Source organism: Podarcis muralis, chromosome 3, assembly GCF_964188315.1.
Source record: "Podarcis muralis chromosome 3, rPodMur119.hap1.1, whole genome shotgun sequence".
NCBI classification, from domain to species: domain Eukaryota; kingdom Metazoa; phylum Chordata; class Lepidosauria; order Squamata; family Lacertidae; genus Podarcis; species Podarcis muralis.
Window position 1 is genome coordinate 42,610,254 of NC_135657.1, and position 23,900 is coordinate 42,634,153.

Sequence of the window (23,900 nt, forward strand, 5' to 3'; positions counted from 1 at the left end):
CCTGACAGAGCCCCCCCCCCGAATGTGGCCCCCAACAGGAAAAAAGGTTCCCTTCCCCTGTTCTAGATGCAGTCAGCACATCTTCTGTTATGTAGCAATAATAATAATAATAATAATAATAATAATAATAATAATAATAATAATATATTTATACCCCGCCCATCTGGCTGGGTTTCCCCAGCCACTCTGGGTGGCTCCCAACAGATTAAAAACAGAATAAAACATCAAACATTAAAAACTTCCCTAAACAGGGCTGGCTTCAGATGTCTTCTAAAAGCCAGATAGTTGTTTATTTCCTTGACATCTGAAGGGAGGGTGTTCCACAGGGTGGGCGCCACTACCGAGAAGGCCCTCTGCCTGGTTCCCTGTAACCTCACTTCTCACAGTGAGGGAACTGCCAGAAGGCCCTCGGCGCTGGGCCTCAGTGTCCGGGCTGGACAATGGTGGTGGAGACGCTCCTTCAGGTATATTGGGCCGAGGCTGTTTTGGGCTTTAAAGGTCAGCACCAACACTTTGAATTGTGCTTGGAAAGATACTGGGAGCAACTGTTAACATGTTGTCTTTTTCCCCTTGTAGAAATGTGTGTATCGCTTCAGTTTAGTGGGCAGAGGTACTCTGTCAGAAACAACATGCATATGGAAAGCTAGACTGTCAGAAATTAGACTAGTCTTCTCCCTCACGTGCTATTTTCATTTTGCATGGAATTCTTTTCTCTGTGGGATAAGTTCCAAAAGGTAACCCTCCACCTGTAGCACAAAGTGGTACGCTGAGCTTGATACTTCTGATTAAATAGGTGTTCCTCAAAGGACCAAAGTGTGCCGTGTTCACAAAGTATCTTAGAGCATAATATGAGTTTGACCCACCCACCTTTTATATCATGTGGAACACATATGAAATAAATGAGCTTTCTAAATAGTGGGGACTTGCATTATGTTTAATGGAGCGGAGTCGCACGACTGTCAAAACTCTCTATTTGTACAGAAACTTTCTCACATTACAATAGCCACATGACTCAAAATAAAAAATATGTGGACTGTATATCATCATATGAGAACCAGACCTGGATTGCTTTGAGACTAAACAGGTCCACTGTGATAGATTTTCAGCTGTGAACTTTGTTTAAACTATTGTCTGACAGGCTGAAGATCACTTACAATTCAGGGAACTGAACTGTTGACTAAATTCACAATAGTTCCTGGGAAGCCTGGAGAACTGATCTAGGGTGTTAATTATATTCCCATTTCTTCTGAACGTTGAATTATTGACATCAGATATGTCTGAAACGTAAAAGTTGCCTATTCCAAGAGCTTATGTATGTAATAGCCCTGAACTCAATTCAACCTCTTATTTCTTTATATAATTGATGAGTAAAGCAAAGATTAAAAGAGAAGCTGCAACTTCCAAGAAGTTATTTTGATTCAACTCTCCATTTGCTGTCTATCTGCAACTAGCCTGAAGTCATCTGAACTTACCTACCAGCTTTGTGTGATTGCAATAATAATTATACAGTGAGGGGGGGGGAGTATTTGATCCCCTGTTAAATTTGCCTGTTTGCTCTCTGACGAAGAAACAACCAGTCCATAATTTTAATGGTAGGTTTATTGTAGCTGTGAGAGACAGAATAACAACAGGGAAAACCCCCAGAAACCCATAGTACATTATTAAAAACTGCTGAAAATCTTACAATCTGAATTACGGTAGCTTTCCCCATCCTTGGTATCCTCTAGAAGTTCTGAACCACAGCTTGCATTGGCCCTGGCCAGCTTGGCCTAGTAATAATAATAATTTATTATTTATACCCTACCCATCTGGCTGGGTTTCTAGTAGTCAGGAATGCTAGGAGCTGTGGTCCAGCAGTATCTGGAGAGCACCAGGTTAGGAAAAATGAATTGAAATGATCAAGGCAAACATGAAAGGAGAGAAAGAAAATAAAAATGAAAAGATAAGTGGCAGAAGAGCCTAGCAAGATTCAAGCAAACACTAACTGGAACAAATTTCTGAACTGCTCCTTAAATTCTGGAAAGGGTTGGAATTCTCAGGAGGGAGGGGGATTCTAAAACCCAAGGGGCAACTCAAGAAGATGACGGGGGGGGGGGAATCACTATTTAAAATTACAAAGGGACACGAAGATTTGGAAGAAGAATGAAATGTAAAGGTATGGGGGAAACGAATATCTTATTTCAGATCGGGCACTTTACTCCGTTCCTACAGGTATAAAATACTTTTGGAAAAATCTATGTGAAGCAGAACACTATTCTTCCAATTTACAGATGCAACAGACAGTGAGTGCCCTGCGGCCACACCATTAGTTGATAGCAAGGCTTATTTTGAAGAAAACAAATGAAAGTCCAATAGTGCTAAAACCTTATGCGATTTAAGAGGAAATGCATTGGCAAGGGGGATATTGTTTTTCATTAATTGGGCACTGATTATACTGCTTTAATGTGATACATTATGGTTTAGTTTTTCATATTAATATATTCTGCATTTTCTGAGCAACCTTGAACATTTTCATTGCTAGTGTAACTAAATCAGGGTTTGGAGGGGGTTTTTATATATAAAAAAAACTGGAAAAATATCAGATTCTTTAATAGTTCTAATTAAACTTTGCAAGAGTCTTTAAAATACATCTGGAAACATAAAGTGTGTTCATGGGAGGACTTTGATAAAATGGTGCCCTGTGTGAGGCTAAATTTTGGTGACCCCCCACCTGACTGAAGGAAGGAAGCAGTGAGAAAGGCATTTCCTTGCCTGCCCCAGGCCACTTTCATACTGCCCCAAATCTGCCTCTGGTGTGCTGTATTCAAGCATTGGGCCAGTAGGCATACCATTTCAAAATTATGCTCCATGGAATGGAGCTGGGAGGAGCACTAGTGATTAGCGGTTTAGCGGATGTGGGACATGGTGAAATGTAGTTCTGGGAGGTTTTTCCCAGGCAAGAACGATGACATGACATGATATGGGGTAATGGACAGAACTTCCTTATTCTGGCAAGTGAATGAGATGAGATGAGATGATAATGAGGCTGTCAGTTTTTTTCTTGATTAGCACCAAGGAGGTCAAGAAAATGAGGCAAATAATCAAGCAGTGTCTTGGATACCTTTCCCCACCTTTCTTTGATGGGATTCCACTCCACACAAGCAGTTTAAATGATGATATTGCTCTGCATGATTGTTTGCATTTCTAATTAAAAGTTAATTGTTTATTTTCAGATGACTAGAGCTGTTTTGTTAAAGGTCAATGTGTTTCACAAGTTGCGTTTACTTTTATAAACATCTTGCAACTGCCAACTGTTTCTAATAAATTGCATACCACGTGATGTACTGTTGCCCTTTGGGGGTGTATATGAGACTTAACACAGCTGTTTACATGCTTGGGCTTTCCTTGGAGGTGTGGCTCTGGGAGCCATCACAATAAGCGCCTACACTTCAAAATCTGTAACCACACCAATGCTAGTCAGTTTCATATCCCCCTCAGTGTTCACCTCAGCAGACCGTGAAAATAGCCATCATTTCCCTCACTGGTGCTGCCTGCAAATAGGGTAGCAAAATGGGTGAAGAATTATTTGCAACTGTATTCAAAATGGATGGTTGGTGCAAAGTTATGTGAGTGGCAGAAGGCAGAAGGCAATCCCAGGCTCAAAAAGTAAAAGGCTACATCTGCAGCATACATTAGTGGTAGAATAGTGCTTTAAATATATGGTGCAGATGTGGTTTAAGAAGCGCTGCTTAAGCCCTGCGTCAAATGAGCAACTCAGAGTATATTAAAAGGCATTTCTGAAAGTGTACAGTGACCCCTATGAGTGAAGAGCAGGTTTTAAGACCAGAACAGCTTGGTTTATGAAGTCCACATCCATTTTTCTGAACAGCTTGTACACTTACATAATGTTTAGCTGTGTTTGTAAGTAAAACGACCTGCTTCAGGCAGGTGTTAGGTCTGCCAATTATCTAAGAAAGGATGGGGGCAGAATTCATTTCTGCCTCTTCAATGTGTAGCTTCCAATGAAAGAATTCAACTGGGAATTTCCGGGAGAAATACCAAAATAGTCCCAGTATTGACTTAATGTCATTAGTGTGCAGTGTCGAGCTAAAAATTAATGTAGTTTGATTTTGAATATTTAATAGCTTGTGCTCTGAGGGTGAAGAGAAAGGTATAATGGGGTTTTGTGAAACAAACATGCATATAAATATGGAACATTCCTTTTTCTTTTGTTTTCTGTAAATGAGCATTATATATTAGTGGATTGTCAGAAATGAAATCTCCAACCAAAGAAAGAGAAATTATATCACATTTCCAAGCTATGTATCTTTGGAAATATGCCATCGCTTTATACAAGCCACATCCAGCCTTGCAATTTCATAGGAACTGAAAGGGAGAAGATAGTTGACATAGAGTAGATTGCAGCTAACATATTTTCTATGTATTTCACAGGCTTCCATGCATAAGCAGAATCATGTCCAGAAAGTATATTGGTCTTGTATAGATGACCAAAATGTGGGTATAATCAGGGCATGAATAGGTAGTAGCCTACAAACGGTATGTACATAACTTTCATTTCTAGGAAACTAATCAGCATGTGGAGGTAGGAAATGGGACCAGTGGGTGTTCTTCATCATCCCACTTTGGATCATCCCAGTATTTTGGCTGTGCAGCCTGGCACACAGCTCCTGGTCCACAGTTGAGATGGCTTTTGAATGAAGCTCAATGTAGGAACTTATGAAAATGGATTGTGCAAGGCCACAGGGATTGCAAGGGTGTGTTTAAGAGGCAGTACGTTCACTCTGGGTGCCAGAAAACAAATCCAAAGCTATGTAGACAGTGAAGTCTTGCTTCCAATACTCTCTAGCGTAGCAAAGAAAAAAGGTATGCCGTGATTAAGAGCAAACCATTTGATATGGCTTGTTTTCATTCTATCTAACCAGTACATCTTTTAACACTCCACCACCATCATCAACAACAACAAAATTGTGAAATAATTTATCTAAGGGGCTTTTGCGTTATGGCTTAAAAGATGTCATCTAGCCCCGTAGATTTTCCTCAGTGTGCAGCTTTTTCTCCACGTTCTGCCTCCATATTCAATTTCTATTAATATTTAATGTTAGTGGCCAGTAATGGCAACAGTCTTCAGGGCAGCATCAAACAGGGCAGCTGTTTTGCTGTATAATTTCCCCATCATGTTATTGTGAACAGGAAAACAATGATGATAACACTAAGATGTTCAGTTTGTTCCTTAAAGTTGATGCATTTCCAGATGGTAAAAGGACAAGACGTTATGGAGTGGTGGATTCTATTCCCATATCTAATGCATTAAATTAGTGGTTGTGGTTTAATTGTACGATATATATATAGTATGGCACATTTTGCCTTGTTAGTAAAGCCAAGTCTCCGTCTTTCACAGTCCATGATAAATTCCTGTTTTCAAATGGCATAGGTGTGCTCTCTGTAATCAGAGCAATCTCTCTGGGCTGCTTCGAAAGAGGGTTTTGTTGTTGCCATTTATACTGAGGTACAATAGCCAAGTACAGAATACATAATCTTTGCCCATGTGGTAAATGTGTGCTGTTTATGATCTTGGGCAGCTTCTGCTGGTTTTAAACAGAGTTTTAATATTGTTCTGAAGATTTTAGTCTATTTTAATTGGCCTTTGTGCTTTTCTCAATGTTTTGGCTTCTTGTTAAAGTGGAAAAATTAATGGGTGGTATCCAACTAAATCACGACTTAGCTGGATATCAATCGCCCTTACATTTTAAACACAAATAAATGTATTTTAAAGTGGCAAAGATGTGTGTGCTGTCTTCCTATGTGCATAAAAATATAAGGCTGTCATCCTGCAGCTCACATTGGAGGGTAGTAGTGCTACATTACAGGTCTTGATTTGCATGAAGTGAGGGTGAGAGAGGGAAGCAAAACTATCACAAACATTCACCCTCATCCTTAAAATATGATTTAGCCCAAACTTAACATTCTGTAGTTCCTGTCTGCTTTACCTCAGCAATTACCATATTTTTCTGTGTATAAGACTAGGTTTTTCCCCTTTAAAATAATGTCAGAAATTAGGGGGCGTCTTATACACAGATACAGCTCCCCCATTTTCTAAAATATGAGTCCCCCAAAATAGGGGGCGTCTTATACATGGGGGGCGTCTTATAGATGGAAAAATACGGCAGTTTAAAAGCTCTTCTGGCAGCTTTTTATCTCCATTCCAGTTGGAGCCCATTTCTTTTGTGCAGGCTGGACTTGTCCCCCAAAATTCCCAGTACATACCAAAACTAAACTCATACTCATTCATACATTTAGACTCTCCAGCTCTGCCTATCTGTCTGGTGCTGTTCATGGAATGGATAGCATTTCAAAGAAAGATATCTTGAAGGACCTGGTTTTCAACCTTCTACATCCCAACCTAAATTTACTTCCAGGACCACATGACTACATTTCCCCACTTCATTGTTATCAATATGCACCACCATCCCTGACTCTTTCCTAACCCTATTTATCAGGCTGTGGACAACACATGGCATCCACAACCTTCACACCAGGTGGACAAGTCACCATATGGTTTGCATCCCCATCACAAACCCAATGTCTATCCCACTCACTGCCCAGTGTATCCTCAGTGGAAGTGTGAATCTGACCTTATTTCTATTATTTATCTCTGTAGATACTAAATAGAACATTTGTAAACAATAAACCTGGGGTATGGTGTGAGCATATGATAGATGTGTGGCTGCATTTTCTTCACAAAACTGAAAACAAATGTGCCTATTTATCTCTCTTCGTTTCACCTTGTTTGAAGACAACAACATTTCTAGAAACTGGCTAGGGGGACTATCCACTATAAGCAATTTTTTATAATTATCTAAGGGCATGGAACTGGGGGGCTTATTTAATAAGAAGCTGTATTTGTGGTCATCAGAGATGAAATGCCTTGAGTCATAGTGAACATTAGGCTTATGAGTTGTCATCCCCGATCGCTCAGTACTGAGGTGCTGCTGTGGATGTGACTGTACTGTACTTGGCATTCCCACATTTATTACTCTTAAATGAACATGTTATTGCTCTTAGGTAATGCAGCATCATGCATCACCATGGCATCAGTGCAAATCATTCTGATTCATTTGAGAATATAACAAATTAGCACAGACTAGCAGTCTAACCACAGACACTTACAGATTAATGGATGGAAGAAGAACTAGAAAAAAGTTAGTGCCTTTAATGACTTGCAAAGTTTTGATGTTTAATGGAGAAAAAATGTGAAAAAACCTATGTGAGATACCAGATCATAACAGCATAATGTCCCTTTTCTCATTTGTTCAGTTTTCTCAACAACCTTACTTTTGGTAAGTCCAGTACAAAGACTGGTTCTGGTAAACAGAAAAATCGGATTAATGCAGAAGGATTTGGTGGACTATGATAATCAAGTATATGGGCCATAAGCCAGTGAATTGGATGGTTCGAACTCCAGGCCCAGCAGGGATTTCTATCTCGGCCACACTCAACAATGGTCACATGTGGATTGCCCTTTTGAAATTTAAGAGACTGTCATGATCTAGAAAGAAAATATAAGATAAAAACACTATACAAAGTCTTGTCTTAGACACATGTAAAATACCTTCATTATTTATTTCAAGGGCATGATAATTTAGGCCCATGAGTTGGCTATTGTATGTAATCCACTTCTTCAGTTCTTGAATCTGTCAGAACTGCCAAATTAGTGTTTACATCAAGCAAAAACAGTAAGAATATCTGTATGAACAAAAGAGTGTAAGACAAATCTGAATTTCTACTCCATTCATTCATCTTCCATCTTAAGTCTTGAGCTTCCTGTTATCTGAACTTGGCTCACCATCGAATTATAGAATTGTAGTGTTGGAAGGTGACCCCGATGGTTATCTAATATAACCCTCTGCAGTGCAGGAATCTTAACTAAATCAAATATGACAGATGGCCATCCAACCTCTGTTTAAAAGCCTCCAATGAAGGAGAGTTCACCACTTCTCATGGAGTACCATCTCACTGTCTCTTCCTATCATAAAGTTCTTCCTGATGTTTAGTCAAAATCTCCTTTCTTGTAACTGGTTTGGGTTCTAAACTCTGGAGCAAGAGAACACAAGCTTGCTCCATTTTCCATGTGACAGCCCTTTAGATATTTGAAGATGGCTATCATATCTCCTCTCAGTCTCCTCTTTACCAGGCTAAACATACCCAATTCCCTCAGCTGTTCCTCATAAGGCTTGGTTTCCAGACACTTTATCATCCTGGTCGCTCTCCAACACAACCAACACTTGTCTCATTTCTTTGTGTTTTTCTTTCAAGGGAAGGACATTATCTAAGTAGCAGGGCACATGTTCTGTGTGCAAAAGGTCACAGGTCCAGTCCCTGGCATTTCCAGGTGGGGCAGAAGAAGACTGGAACCCTAGAGAACCACTGCCAGTCAATGTAGACTGAGCTCAATGATCTGATTCAGTATAAGGCAGTTTTCTTTGTTTTTCCCTCCTTGTGCTTGCATTTAATTCTAGCTTTTGCATACAGCACCCATGTGTATGAACTTACAACTATTAAAATGTTTTGAGCACTCCCAGAGGCACAAAGCAAACTTGTACATTGTGCCCGGTCCTCCTCCGTAGCAAATACTACAGCATCAGACCTCCTTCACATCTGTTCCATCTTATGCTGCCATGCCTCTCCCACTTTTTCTGGCTGCTGTTGCCATCATGCTGTAGTTGCTATAGATATTAATATTAATGTTTTGCTCCTGTGTATTCTTTCACAAAACATGTATAGTGTTAGAGGCGTAACTTAGCTTTCATTTCTGCAGTGAGACAATTTGCTTCTGAAACAGGTGATCTCTAGTGGTATCTATAATAGAAGCATCCACAGTAATATTAGGATGAAAATGACTTTATAATTTTTACAAAAACCTTGTGGGATATAGGATGGGGATTATTCCCCTTTTGCAGGTAGAAACATAATCCACAGGATAATGATTTATCCAACAGGCAGTGCTTAGTATGCGCATAGAATCATAGAAGTGTAGAGTTGGAAGAAATCATCTAGTCCAACCCTTTGCAATGCAGGAATATGCAGCTGTCCCATATGGGGATCAAACTTGCAACCTGGGCCTTATCAGCACCATGCTCTAACCAACTGAGCTAAAATTCTGCTGAGCTCTTTGTGGACTGATTTCTCTTCCAAGTACTTGCTATTTTAACATGGAGTTTTTATAATGGGGTAATTTCTGTCTTTAGAACATGAATCGTCTCATAATACAGAAATAGTGATGATAGTATATTCGGATTTTTTTTTTAAGTACTTCCCTTAGGCAGAAGAAACATATTTAGAATGTATGTATAAGCTAACCCAAGGCTTCTACATCCTTTCTTCATTTTCTCCACTATATTTCTCTGTTTGGTAGTTCCTCCCCTTCTGCAGATTCCATGAAATAGTGGGGGGCGGGGGGATCTTTTACATTTTATTTTATTTTTTATTAAAATGAAATCAGCCAACTTCTGTTTGTTGGCACCCCTGGATTGCTTCGCTTAGATAAATTGGAAGCGGGGAAAGCTCCTAGTGGGTACAAAGAAGACTCCCGCAGATGGAGGCTGCGTCTCATCCTGAGAAGGCTGGGGCTGACTACAAAAATAGCAAAGGCTTAAAAAGCAGTGCCATCATTAGTGTGTGTGTGTTGTATGGAGATATCAAGATCAAGAACGCTGCAAAGGGAAATGCCTTTCTTGCTAATTAGTGCAGTTCCCCTCCCCTTTATCCACAGTGGGTGTTAATCACTAATAGCCTTTCTATAGCTGCATCTCTCATCAGGTGGCTCCCCGCACTCTACTCCAAAGCTTTGTGGATTCAGAGAGGAGAACAGTTGCATAGAAACTCCGAGAACTTAGTATTTATGACAACAACATTTAAGAACATCTACATTTTCTCGGTTACCTCCATGTATCTGAGACATTACAATATCAGTTGGAGTTACAGAGTTCACATCTCAATTCGGTCAGTTAAAGGGTTATTCAACTTCAATGGTTTGCTTGCATCTATAGTTCGTATGCTTAATGTTCATGTATTCCAGACCTGTAAATATGCTGTCAGTGGACCCCTGCCTTGTTCTTTCTTGTTTGTGCACATAATGGAGTTATACCAGAAGGTGTCTTGAAACTCGTCGAAAAAGACTTTATCTTCAAAAGCTCTTTGTGTGTGTGTGTGTGTGTGTGTGTGTGTGTGTGTTATTGGTACATTATTCACTTCCTTGATGTAAAACTTGATAGAAAAGGGCTACTGCTTTTTTTTCTAGACGGATGCAGGGGTACACGTACTCTTAAACATTTTGTGAATCTTTGTACTTTTGTCCATGTACTGTGTTTATTTCCCCCGATTTGAACTAGAAAATGATGATTTTCTTGAGTTGAAATGAGAGTACCCCTAAACATTTTTTGAGGGGGAAAAGCACTTCATACCTTTATCTGTTTTTGCTCGCGGCAAACCTCTAAACTCCAAGGACCTCAGAGCTCATCTTGGCTATGCCTTAAGACCTTCAGAGGAGGTTCTTTTCTGCATAACCATTCCTGGGGAAGTGTGTTCATACATTGAGATGAGAAAGGGCCTCTCTCTGTAGTGATGCCCCATTTGTATAATACACTCCCTTGAAAAAGCCATTTCCCTTCCCCAGGGAAATGGAGTTGCAGGCTGGACACGACCCCGCCCTGTGTGCAGGGGTGTGGCTAGCCCCTGCGTCATAGGGAGTCCCTTCCATGACACACCCTAGGCTGACCAATCCAGTTGGCCAGGGGGCGTGGCATACTCTATGTGAGCAGTCCGCCAGCGGGAACTCACCCTTTTTCTGCTTCCCACTCGCGCAGTTCTCCCACCCTCCCTTCCTAAGATTAAGCTCTTAATCTTTTGACCTTGCTATGGACCTCGGTTGGTCGCCTGTTGAAGGGGCCTGGTAGGAATATTTTCTACTTGTGAAATTGGCACCAGCCATTTGGTTTTTCACCTACCTCGTAGCAAATCATCACAACTTGGTAAGGTTTGGAGGTTAGGCATTGGAGTATTCGGTTGGAGGTGAGGGGAAGTAGTGGCCATCACCTACCCCTCCTATTCCAAGGGTATTCCGTTAAAGGAATCTGGGGGGCATGGCCCCATCTGAAGCCCTGGTGGGGGCTAGGGCCATGGCATGACCCCTGTTGGTGACCCTGAGGGAGTTCCTAGTTGATGTGCATCAACAGGGCTCCCCCTACTGGTGGTTAACCCTTCTGAGACTTCCTGCAGGCAGGCAGGAGTCAGATATAGTCGGTTCGGTTCCAATGCCTAAGCCAATACCACTCACATTCTGTAACCAATAAAGTTGTGTCCTTTTTTAGCCCGTTAACCTAAAATAAAGTCAAGTGTCTTTATTCCAAACAAAGGGGAAGGGTTTGGGGCCTTGCCATGCAAGCATCCTTGTTATCCTTTCAGCATCAAGGGAAAGACTTACAACTGTTTGCTCAGGCATTTTACTTTTTTTTGTTTTTGTAAGAACTAATTTGTGATAGGTAGTCTGCTTTGCTGTTTTAACTGTTTTCTTTGTTTGGATTGTTTAAAATATAATTCTGTGCAGTTTGTAATTTGTATCCAACTCTGTGATCTACTGAGATGAAGGGTGGTCTATAAATGCTTGTAATAACTAAATGAAGGATTCCCTAAAATCACAACAGCCTGTGAGACGACAACCTGGCCCAGTCCTCAAGGCAGCATGTGCGTGTAATGAAAGCCCAATAGCTGCTTTGACAATGGAAAGGCAACTCTGGAAGGGATGTGTGATGTGGAGCAGAATAGACATCAAGGGAAGGGGATTTTGATTAACCCTTCCACTGCCTGTTGCTTCTCCACTCTCGTTCGCCACATGTACAGAATATCTCTTCTCCATATTTCTTCCTCCCAAAGCAGCAGTCTTAGGCATCAAACACATGGTGATGAGCAATAGGCCAGGGCATATTTGCCTCGCTGCTTTAACCAGCAGCCTTGTAACTCTTGGCATGAATCATTCTGTAATTCTGAAACCACATAGATCTATAGGACTCTATTGTAAGACACTTAGGAAAAGTATTTCGGAGAAATGGGGCGATTTTTCTCCCAGCTGGAAAGAGTTGTTAATTTTTTATGTACTGAAAAACAAGGTCAATATTTTTGTAACACTTTAATTGCTTTTATAAAAGAAATGGACTAAACATAGCTCACAAGTGTTGTCTCGAATTATGTTTCCAATAGCAGCAGGAGAAACATAATTAAGATGTATGACTTTTGTAAATGGTTGGGAAGTATGAATGGGTTAAATAACAGACTAATTAATGTGGGGTGTTTTGTGGGGGAGGGTTAAGGCATTTTATTACTGTTTGTATATTCATTTAAATCAGCTTTCCTATCAAGACATGTGAAATTACTCTGTAGGCAGACTTGGTGATTCAGTTTTGATTAATGTAACACTGCAAACAGCCATAGGATGAAACTGTGTGTGTGTCTGTGTGTTTTCTTGCAGACTATAAAATGGGGTCTCAGCATATATCTAAACTTGTATTTTGGCAGCCTTTTAAAGGACACTGGCATTTCAGCACCTAATTGGCTTCATTATTTTTTTGAGGTTGTGTCCCAGATTTAAATGCTGTAATATGAAAGGGTACCTCTGTGCTGGACTTGAATATCCCTACTCTAATTACCCAGCAGTTGCTGCCTTGTATTTTAAACATTTCTGTCACTCGGATACGAAGTTTCTCAATGGCTCTAGTAATACTAATCATGGATTATAACCTTGTTTTTACAGGTGACCTGCAACTGTTTCAGCATTAGCAATGGGGAGATGCAGAATGTTGGTGTTGGCCTTTATCCCAGGTACTGTGGGCATTCCTTAACTCATAAGCAAAACCTCCAGGATTCTAGTTCTATTGCACAGAGATGCACTCAGTCCCAGGCTTGGGGGGGGGGGGGCGTGGATAAACAGGTACTGTAATGAATCAAGAAATTTTAGAAATGAAAACAATTCACAGGAAAATTCCACAGCTGCAGTTCCTTCCCCCCTGCCTTGGATAATTCAGTTGCATGGCACTGGAGCCTGTTGAATTCCCAGCATTCAGAGTTGGGAAGGGAGCATCAGACAGGAGGTTATATCCAATGTTAATAATACTCAGAGTAGACCTATTGGAATTAGTAGACAGAACTAACCCAAGTCTATTAATTTCCGTGGGTCTACTCTATGTAAAACTTGGTTGAACACAACCCATAATATTGTATATTTGAAGAAGACCCTTTCTACCACTAGAGGGAACTCAAATTAATGAGCACGCAACTTGCAGTACATTGAAGCAAACACCTCTTTGGCATTGGGTGATGGTAGGAAGGGGCATAAATGTCATCAGTGACCATTGGCCACAAGTGATGATGATGATTTTAATTCATTGCCTGCCCTTTACCTTGTTGTCCCAGAACGGGTTATAGCCATTTAAAACAGTTCAAAACAACTTACAATCTCAAAAATAGGGTGAGTCCTACAATATACATCCCAAGTGTCAAAAGCCAGGGAAAGGTGGCGACAACACCAAACTTTGTAAGTATCTGTCTTGGAATTAAAACTTGCCTTGCTTTTAGTATTTGGCTGCGTAGATTCCATGTCTCCCAGCAGAGTGTGTAAACCAAGTACCCCACTTCCTTCTTGGTGTCTTCAGCACTGCAGCAGCAGTAGCCCAGGCACAAGAGAACCTGGGAAATGTAACTTTCCAATGTACCTGAGTTCTTGATGTGGGTGTCAGGTGCCATGGAAACTACATTTGCCTCCCTTTGCACTGGGCCTAAAATACTGCTAACAAGCATTCAATACACCATGTAGGGAATGAGGAGCGGAGGCTTCTCTAGTCAGACTTCATATTTGCACCTGTAAACCTTTTCCTTTAAACCAATGTTGTTTTCCTTCCTTAGCATGTCTTTACTGAACAACAGTTGTGATCCCAACTGTGTGATCGTCTTTGAGGGTCCCCGGCTCCACCTCCGCTCCATCCGGGACATTGAGATGGGTGAAGAGGTAATTAGCTTGTTCTCTCTTCCGTCACAGACACCTGCAGCGGTTGCATCTCCTTAAATAACTTCCAGACTGCAGGGCCACCAGCTTTAACACTTTGATGATATATTGATGCTTCTTCCTATCTCATAGCTATCAGGAAGAAGATGATAAAGGGAATCTTCTCTTCACACTGTCTGGGTCTCATAATCATTACCTCCCATAAATCACTGGCAGTCTTGATGAATTCTTCTCCCTCCATTCCTCCTCTAGGCACTTCATTTTGTTTGTATTTGAGTGCCTTTACCCTGATAAAAAACACTTACGATACTTCTGGGTGGAATGCTGCATTCACTAAATCATTGCAACAATAAGCATTTGTCAGATTGAAACCATGCTGAAGCAGTAAACCTTTCATTGGCAAGAAAAGTAACAAGGCAGGGGTCGTTTCCTTGTTGGTTTTATTAAAAATGACTTGGAGAAATGCCCTTCCCAAATGATTTGTGTTCCTTATCAGAGAAATGTTTCTCACCATTTTCTTTTTCAAATATGGGCATATCCAATGCATACCCTCAGAAGATCACTACTTGCAAAATAAAATATGGTCGAAATAAATAAATAAATAAATAAATAAATAAATTTTAAAAATTGTCCAGTAGCACCTTAGAGACCAACTAAGATTGTTCTGGGTATAAGCTTTTGTGTGCATGCACACTTCTTCAGATATCTGAACCAACCTACCTGAATATAATATGGTGTTGAGTTCACAGATTTCATCTCTTGGGCTTGCTGTCTAATGCTGGATCTCAGCAAAGTTTATGGGGAGCTCCTTTTATCTGAGTCACAATTTTAATTGTTTATTCCAACAAAAGTCCAGCTCCGCTGTTGGTTGTTGTTGTACATTAAAACATCTCACTCAGTAGTAGTGATACAAGAATAAATAGCATTGGTGTTAAGGTTACAGTAAAAATACTCAAACATATGAGCTTGGAGCCAGACTAAATTAGCTGCACATAGCTCCCACTAAAATCAGTGGGACACTACTTAGTCAGAATTAACCTTTCACATTAATTCCAATGGGGCCCAAATTAAACTAGCACAGATTGAACACAGGATTTTTAAGCATAGGATAGGACTATTACTCTTTAAAATTATTAAAATTCACAGCTAGGTTCAGTGGGGCCTTAGGCATGGATTGGGAAGGTAGAGTCCTTTCAAAAAGGGAGTCAGCTAAATGCCCTGTATTCTGAAGGACAATCACACATTACACAGATTACACATACAAATTAGACATATAGTCCCAAGGCACATGCAGATTATCCATGAAACCAAACTTCTCAATGATACTCTGCCTTTCTGTCCTTATCTATAAACTTGCTAAGAGTCTCTAAATCCAGTCTTTGGAAGATGCCATCGACTTTAATGACTTTAATGACTAGGCAAAATTACCCAAATCTCTGTGGTCAAGGTCACAACCAGACTGACCTTTTTCTGAGTTATTTTCTCCTGTGGTTCCATCCAGTGCAGCCCTCTTAGTCTTAAATCCTTTATCCGCTTACCTGAGAATAAGTCCCATTGAACTCTTGAGTAGACATGCCTACAATCACACAGTTAGTTAAAGGGAATCTCCTGGAAGTCACAGCAGTACAGTACTGCTAAAGGCAGAATCAGCAAGGATAAGAAGACAAGCTTAACATTCTTGTTCTGTGATGAAGCAATAGGACCCCTTTCTGGCCCATGTATAACTGGGTTTAATATAAGGAAGACTGAAACCACTATAGAACAGCTGTAGTTATTTGACAGTCTGTCTGCTTCTAATTACAAGGCTACTTGAGTCTCAAATCTGATCCTGGTCACTCAGAAGCAATTATAACACCTCAACCTTGTTAGAGTGGGAACTCCAGTTTTCATTTTTCTGCCATGTCAGGCTCCAAATGTTTTAACTCTTTCTGTGTTTGGAAAGAGAGAGAAAAAGGAAAAATACAAAGTTGGGAACAAAAAGCAGAAAGCCCTAATGGCCTGCCTGCAGACCATTGTGACTCATTCATGAATAAATTCAACTTCTTGCTACATTTAAAAGAAATCAAATATTTAGTTGGCTCCTGTTCTAAAGATTCCGTAACTCTGAGTTAAGCAATCTCAATGTTTCACTTACATTTGAATTGCCATTCAGCCTTGGCTCTGCTCGAACTAATTCTGCTGCTCCCTTGGGGTGGCTATCTAATTCTATGCACTCTATAAATCTTCATGTTCAGCATATAGTATTCATATAATAACTACAGCACCAGGCGCAGGTATTTCAAACCTATCTGCACTGAATTAAAGCCTATTAGCCAATGCTTGTCACATTTCATATCTTTAAATGAATACTCTTCTTCAGTTATCAGAACAGACAGTCTTGCAGAGCAAGTTCACCATCCAACCACCTTTGATTAACCCTCCACTAACAAGAAAAAATGCTGGGGTTTTTTTATATTTAATAAAACCTGCAGCTGGGACTGGGAGAACAGCATTTTCTATGAATAGATATTCCCTTTTTGGTAACACAGTGAATAATACTTTACAAATTAATAATGTATTAAGGAATCCCAATATGTTTTATGGATGATACAGCTCCCTGAACACATTAATGTCCACACCATCAAAAATATAATTGGATACCTCTTATGCTTTTGATCGCTACCAAAAAATAACTTGTGCAGATTAGAATCCCACCAAAATAAGCTTTGAGTAAGAATAAAAATGATGAATGAAGCACAGTGTGCCCCCTTCAAAGCAGTTAAGGAGTTAAGCATCCTTGAATCTATGGCTACAGAATCTATGGCTGCTATTCAGAAGACTTCTTTCTTTTCTTCTTCTTTGGCCATCACTCGTAACTGAGTAAGAGTCACTTACGGACTCACTGTTAAGACCGTTTTCACGGAAGACAAATGGTCTTAATAGTGAGTCTATAAGTGATTGTGGAGTACAATTCTGGATCCACATGTCCTTCCATAGTGGGAACGTACAGTAGGTTTCTGGGCAGGAGTTGATCATGATGAGGGTTTGCCAAACGTGCCTTCCTCTTAGCTCATATCTCCTTTTTGCCCTGAGTTTCTGCTTCTTCAAAGTCCACCACATCTTTGGTAAAGGCTGTTCTCCAGTTGGAGCGCTCGCAGGCCAGTGTTTCCCTGTTATCAGTGCTTATTTTTTTAGATTTACCTTGAGAGCATCTTTAAACCTCTTTCGTTGGTCACTGGTATTTCGCTTTCCATTCTTAAGTTGGGAATAGAGTAGTTGCTTTGGAAGATGATAACCAGGCACCCAAACAACATGACCTGTCCAACGAAGTTGATGTTGGAAGAATCATTTCTTTGACACTGGTGATCTTTGCTTCTTCCAGTATTTTCCCAAGTGATGTGTTAAATTTTTCAGACACGGTTGATGGAATCTTTCTAGGAGTAAAGCGTACAGTAAAGTTGGTAGTACAATAGCTTTGTAAAGGAGCATTTTGTGAATGTAATGATAAACTAGGTTATCATTTGAATAAGACCGAGGCTTATACTCTCTCCCTCTCAGAAACTTTTGCTTTTCTTGTTGATTAACCCCTGTTTTGCATTACAGTGGACCCTCTGGATATGAATGTAATTCGTTCCAGGGGTCCGTACGTACCCGGAAAATTCGCAAGTAGAGGCGCCGCTTCTGCACACACATGCGGCATGATAGAGCGCTTCTGCGCATGTGTGTGCAACGAAACCCGGAAAAATACATTTCTGGGTTTGCCGCGTTCACAACCCGAAAGTTATGTTACCTGAAGGTAACGTAACCCGAGGGTCCTCTGTGTATCCAAACTCAGACAACCTGTGGTTAGTCTTTAAAAAAGGTAAAGGACCCCTGACAGTTAAGTCCAGTCACAGACGACCCGGGGGTTGCAGCGCTCAGTTCGCTTTACAGGCTGAGGGAGCCGGCGTTTGTCCGCAGACAGTTTTTCCCGGTCATGTGGCCAGCATGACTAAGCCGCTTCTGGCAAAACGAGAGCAGCGCATGGAAATGCCATTTACCTTCCCGCCAGAGCGATACCTATTTATCTGCTTGCACTTTTTCTTTTTCTTTTTTGGCGTGCTTTCGAACTGCTAGGTTGGCAGGAGCTGGGACCCAGCAATGGCAGCTCACCCAGTTGTGGGGATTCGAACCGCTGACCTTCTGATCAGCAAGCCCAAGAGGCACAGTGGTTTAGACCCATGCCACCTGCGTCCCATGTGGTTAGTCTTAGCTATGGCCTATTGAAATAAAAACCAACATCAGGACTTAGTCTACCAAATTGGCTTGTTTCAGTCAGAGTTTAAGGTTCAGACATAACACTAAACTGGGGTTTATTCGAAAGCAGAAGTAAAAGCTCTGTACCTCCTCCATGAGCCAGAGCCAGAGTAAGAGCCAAATGGAGCTCATCCATGATATTTGCATCAAACATTTCTTCTATGGGCAGGGTGAGGAACAGTGGGATTACTCCCATTTTCTTCTCACAACTGATCCTGTGTGGTAGGTTAGGTTGTCATTCATGGATGTGTCTGTTGTCATTCATAGATGATTGCATGATACTTTAAACTTAGGATCCCTCCTATTTTAGCAGCGGATAATATGCAGTCTTTTGTCAAATTACCACAGACTTTCCCCTGCTTTGTTGTCTGCAGCTCACCATCAGCTATATTGAAACAATGATGCCTACTCCTGATCGTCAGCAGCACCTGAAGCGCCAATATTGTTTTGAATGTGACTGCCCTATGTGCCATTCACAAAGCAAGGTGAGTTGTTTGAGCCACTTCTGGGCAGCACAATAGATACACAGTTTCATGCCTTTCTGATGGTGCCCTCGGGGTCTAACTGCAAATGGCCTTTGCCCTTGTATCTGCTTTTATTCTGAAAAAGTACCCATGTGAATGAAACAATAGCAATAAATAAGTATCAGTTCAAAGGGTGAGACTATGGGTGGATTCTTCTGCTGAGTTTTAGGGGCTGATGCTTCTTATCGCCTTTACAAAATAAAGAAATGAACAGATTTTTATTTCGCCCAACATATCCAAAACAAGAGGAATTGTAATTTATGCTAATCCAAAGTTAGATCCGAAATTATTATTTAAGGATGAAGAAGGCAGAATTATAGGAGTGCAAATAATATATGAAAGAGAGAAAATAATTGTAATAGGAATCTACACCCCAAATTGAAAGAAAGGTAGAATTTTACAAATTACTGGAGGAAAGATTATTGGATTGTAGTAATGAAAATATAGCACTACTAAGCGATTTCAATAGAGTAACCTCATTAGAACTAGATAGAACAGCGAGAGAGAAAGAATAAAAAAGGGAAGACTACCACAGACCTCTTTCAACTGGTAGAGAATCTGAATTTAAACGATGTTTGGAGACTTAAACACCCGAACGAGAAGTACTCCATGCACTTTTCAGAGGCAAAACAATCACCAGGGAGAATAGATAGAATATGACTGTCAAATAATTTAATATTGAAAAAACAAAGAAAAAAAACCACAGAAGTACAACCAAGATTAATTTCAGACCATAACCCAGTTACTCTAGAATTAAGAAACAGCAGGAGAATGAGAAGGAGATGGAGATGGAGAATGAAGGAAAATATCTTGAATTATGGAAAAATATTTTAAAAAGTACAAGACTTTAAAATAATTTTTTGAAATAAACACAAACCAGGAAATGGACATCAGGGTGATTTGGGACGCAAGCAAGGCTTTTATGCGAGGCTTCTCTACCCAACAAAATGCCATCCGGAAGAAAATTAGAGAGAATAAAATGGAGCAAATTAGAAAAGAGATAAGTATAAATGAGAAAGAACCAGCCAAAAACCCAAAGAATGAGACTGCAAAGCAAAGCAGTTGTAAATAGAAAGAAGACAGATGAAGCTGCAATGAGGTGGTGGGAAGTCACTTGTGAAGAAATATGTCTGGTCTATATATGTACACAGTATATGTAAAAAAAGAAAAGAAAGGACTGAATATGTATATGAATAACCAATGAAAAAGGACTGAATATGTATATGAATAACCAATGAAAAATCTAATAAAAAGCATTTTGAAAAAAGAAAAGAAAAGAAATCCACATATTTGGAACCCCAGCCCTTGGAGTTACTCACATTACATTCATTAAGGCTTGTCACAAGGTATATTTTCCGCTAATGAAAAGTAAACAGTGCTCTAATTCTTCCTATAGACTCTTCTGCATAGGCTTACGGTTCCACTTTCGTTGCTTTTCTTCTCTCTCTCTCTCTCTTGTTACAGAAGAAAATTTAATTTGTCTAGTGATAAATTCCCTTGCAAGCTATCTTGCAGGCTTTGGTAATGCTGCTTTATCAAGAGAAAATTAAGGGCCACATGCCCAGTACTGTCATTAGTGGAGCCCCTCAGACGAGTTCTAATCTGAAGTTCCTCTGTTTTTCATTTGGAAACTGTTTTTTAAATTATAAAATCATTCCTAGACTGCTTTTCATTTCAGGGCAAAATCTCAAGGCTGTATACAACTGTAAAAAAAGAATCCCACAACCCAACAGCCATACGCTTCTTGGTAGAATAGCACAGTAAAATAGAATATTGAAACATCGGCAGCATAATCCAGAGGCAATAGAAATATACCTCATTGGTCAAGAAATGTCTGTGCATCCACCATTTGCAAAACCATGGCACTTGGTGTCTGTCATATAGCAGAGGGAAAGACATTCCATAATGTTGGCATCACCACTGAGGAGGCCTGTGGCTGCATTGTTGCAAGACAAAGCGGTAGCTTCCTGCGCAATTAATAGGGCATCCTCAAAAGGTCTTAGTGACCTAGCAGGTCTACATGGGAGAAGATGTTCCTTCTGATAACCTGACCTCAAGTTGTTTGGGGCTTTATATATTAATAACAAGACCTTAAATGCCACTTGGTAGCAAACTGGCAGCCAGTTTAGACCTGTCAGTACAAGTGCTCTCCACTCGACAGCCTGGCCACTGCGTTCTGCACCCACTGCAAGCTTTTAAACTAGCTTCAAGGGCAGCCCCACCCAGAGCACATTACAGCAATCCGTCCTTAAAGGCAACCCCTATTATCTCTGTGATTTTATTCCTATAACATGAATTTACTCAACCAAAGAATATTGACAGCATACAGGAATTCCTGGAAAAACGCTATAACCTATATTTTTTTTCACCAGGCAGAATCCCTTTACAGTTTTTTTCTGGCTTTTAAAATCTGTGGTCAGACTCCCTTGTGTTCATCTCTGTTTTCCCCTCTGTGTGCAACTACTGAGCTGTATTGATACAATTACAGTGATTTCTTTTTTACAAACTGTTACTCCATAGGCCACGGATTTCATAAAGCTGTCAGTTATTCTCTCAGTATGCAATATGTTGGGCCCGAACTCTCTTCTTTACAGTGATATCAGATTTATTTTCCTCCTTCACTGGCTCCTGGCCAGTCCTTGTGCTGAATAATTTTATGAGTGAGTGCACACTTGTGGCTATTGAAAAATCAGTTTGTAACCAATTTCCTATCACAGCTGTTTTCTGATAATTATCAAAAGATGATTAGTGCTTTTTTATTTGTTTCACATGTAATTACTATCCAAGGCATATTTTGGAGGAGTTTTGTGCAAGCAATCTATGTTAAAGTACAGTATTGTTTGATAAGGTATAATTATTTGCGCAAAGTGATTAACCTGAGAGCACCATAGCTTATTTAGCTATAGCTGTGTTTGTAGCACAATCTGAGGCATGCTCACTTAGCAAGTCCCACTAGGGTTGCATTCAGACAGCACTTTATTCAATTTTCATGATGGTTCCTTCTCTGATAATATCCAAGTTTTATATGATCTTTCACATGACATTAATGCTGTGTCTGAAAATCTAGTAGGATCTAATGAAAGTTTAGAGTTTCATGTGGATTTTCAAATCCCATTAGCAGATATAGGGAGAAGATGCAAGACCAGCTATTTGTTCACAACAACAACAACAACAACAACAACAACAACAACAACAACAATTTATTTATACCCCGCCCATCTGGCTGGGTTTCCCCAGCCACTCTGGGCAGCTTCCAACAAAACACTAAAATGCAATAACCTATTAAACATTAAAAGCTTCCCTAAACAGGGCTGCCTTCAGATGTCTTCTAAAAGTTTGGTAGTTATTTTTCTCTTTGACATCTGGTGGGAGGGCATTCCACAGGGTGGGTGCCACTACCAAGAAGACCCTCTGCCTTGTTCCCTGTAACTTGGCTTCTTGCAGTGAGGGAACCACCAGAAGGCCCTCGGTGCTGGACCTCTATGTCCGGACAGAACAATGGAGGTGGAGACGCTCCTTCAGTGGAGACTAGCAAGGAGGTGATGAGACAGCAGTGCTTACCCAATGTCCCATCACTGGTCACACTAGAGCTTACTAAGACGGTGAGGGGCTCAGTCAGTGTAGTGCAAACGCCCCAGCAGGAACATCAAATTAGCTGTGGCAGTACATTTGTGTCATGGCAGCATAGAATCTTAGAGTTGGAAGGGGCCCATGAGTCATCTGGTCCAGCCCCCTGCAATGCAGGAATCTCAGCTAAAGCATCCATGACAGGTAGCCATCCAGCCTCTGTGTAAAAACCTCCAAGAATTCAACATAACTACTGTCTTGTCCCTTTGCCTCTCAATAAGTCATGGCATTGCCAGCGATTGCAGATCAGGTAAGCACCCCTGTCCCACTGACTGCTCCCCCAACTAGTCCAGCTAAGAAATAGCCCAGATGGGTAAGGATGGGCTGACAAGAAGCTGCAAGTTTCTAGTCTCTTCACCTCACAAGGAGTCATGGAAAGGGCAGGATGCAGTGCGAGGGAGGATAAGGAACTGGTGGGGAATTGTAAGCTGCATTGTCTGCTTTCCCCCACGATGAGCAGGGCTTCCTTGGTCTGATGGGAAGACAGGAAAGGTGTGCAGCCTGTGCTTCTGAAGGAAGGAAGCAGCAGCAGCTGCCCTATACTCTGCAGAGTGTGGGATCCTGGAAACGGTGGCAGTTGATGTATGTGAAAATGGGAGGGAACAGAGTTATGAATGGAGATATATGAAGCTAGCATGGACTGGAGAAAGGATGATCGGTTCATCCTTACAATTACCGATGAAAGCAAGTGGTGTGATCCAATAAGCACTGCACAGTTCTCATTGTTGTATAGGGATGTTTGAGAACATGCAGAATGGTCCAGATTATAGGGAATGTACTTCAGTCTGTGCCACTTGCCCCAAATTGTTGCTTGGGGCCTGCTGTTCATAGAATTGTAGAATTGGAAGGGATCCTGAGAATCATCTCGTCCAACTCCCTGCATGCAGCATAGTGGAATATCCACTCAGCTGGATAGGTCAGTTGGTTAGAGTGTGGTGCTGATAATGCCAAGGTTGCAGGTTTGATCCCTGTATGGGACAGCTATGCTGCTGCTGCTGCTGCTGCTGCTGTTTTATGTATTTATTTATACCCCACCCTTTTCCCTGATGAAACAGAAGGTGGCTGTTGCCATCTATATCCAAAGGACCCCATGAGTCACTCACTTTCAGTGGCGGTAGTTGTCACATAGTTACACCAAACACAATGGCCTATTCTGGTCACGGGAACCTATGCCAGTAGGGTGAGGTGAGAACAGACCTTCTTTTCTGAAATAGTCTCCCCCTGAAATTTCCATATATTTGCTTAGCATTTTAAGAATGTCTCCTACCAAAAAGTATTGCTGCTGAATTTCTGTATCAGTTATCCCTTTATAGTAAAATTAAAGCAAAACCAACACCGTTGCATTGATACTCATAAAATTAAAATGCTAGATTTAACAGCACTTCCCACATGTTTGGATAAGTTCTTTGTTTACTTGGTTTACA

The 23,900-nt window shown here is 40.7% G+C and overlaps 1 protein-coding gene across 7 annotated transcripts in view; it reads left to right on the plus strand.

Annotated features, from left to right (window-relative positions):
- The window catches only part of SMYD3 (SET and MYND domain containing 3), a 359,336-nt gene that overhangs the window by 255,375 nt on the left and 80,061 nt on the right, over positions 1-23,900 (plus strand). For all 7 annotated transcript variants that reach the window (XR_013392181.1, XR_003705990.2, XM_028724158.2 and 4 more), the window contains 3 exons: positions 12,803-12,870; positions 13,951-14,053; positions 18,700-18,810. Coding sequence is in view for 5 of the 7 variants with exons in the window: in XM_028724158.2 (XP_028579991.2) it covers positions 12,803-12,870; positions 13,951-14,053; positions 18,700-18,810 (282 nt within the window). In the remaining 2 variants the exon portion in view is untranslated. The remainder of the gene's footprint in view (positions 1-12,802; positions 12,871-13,950; positions 14,054-18,699; positions 18,811-23,900) is intronic.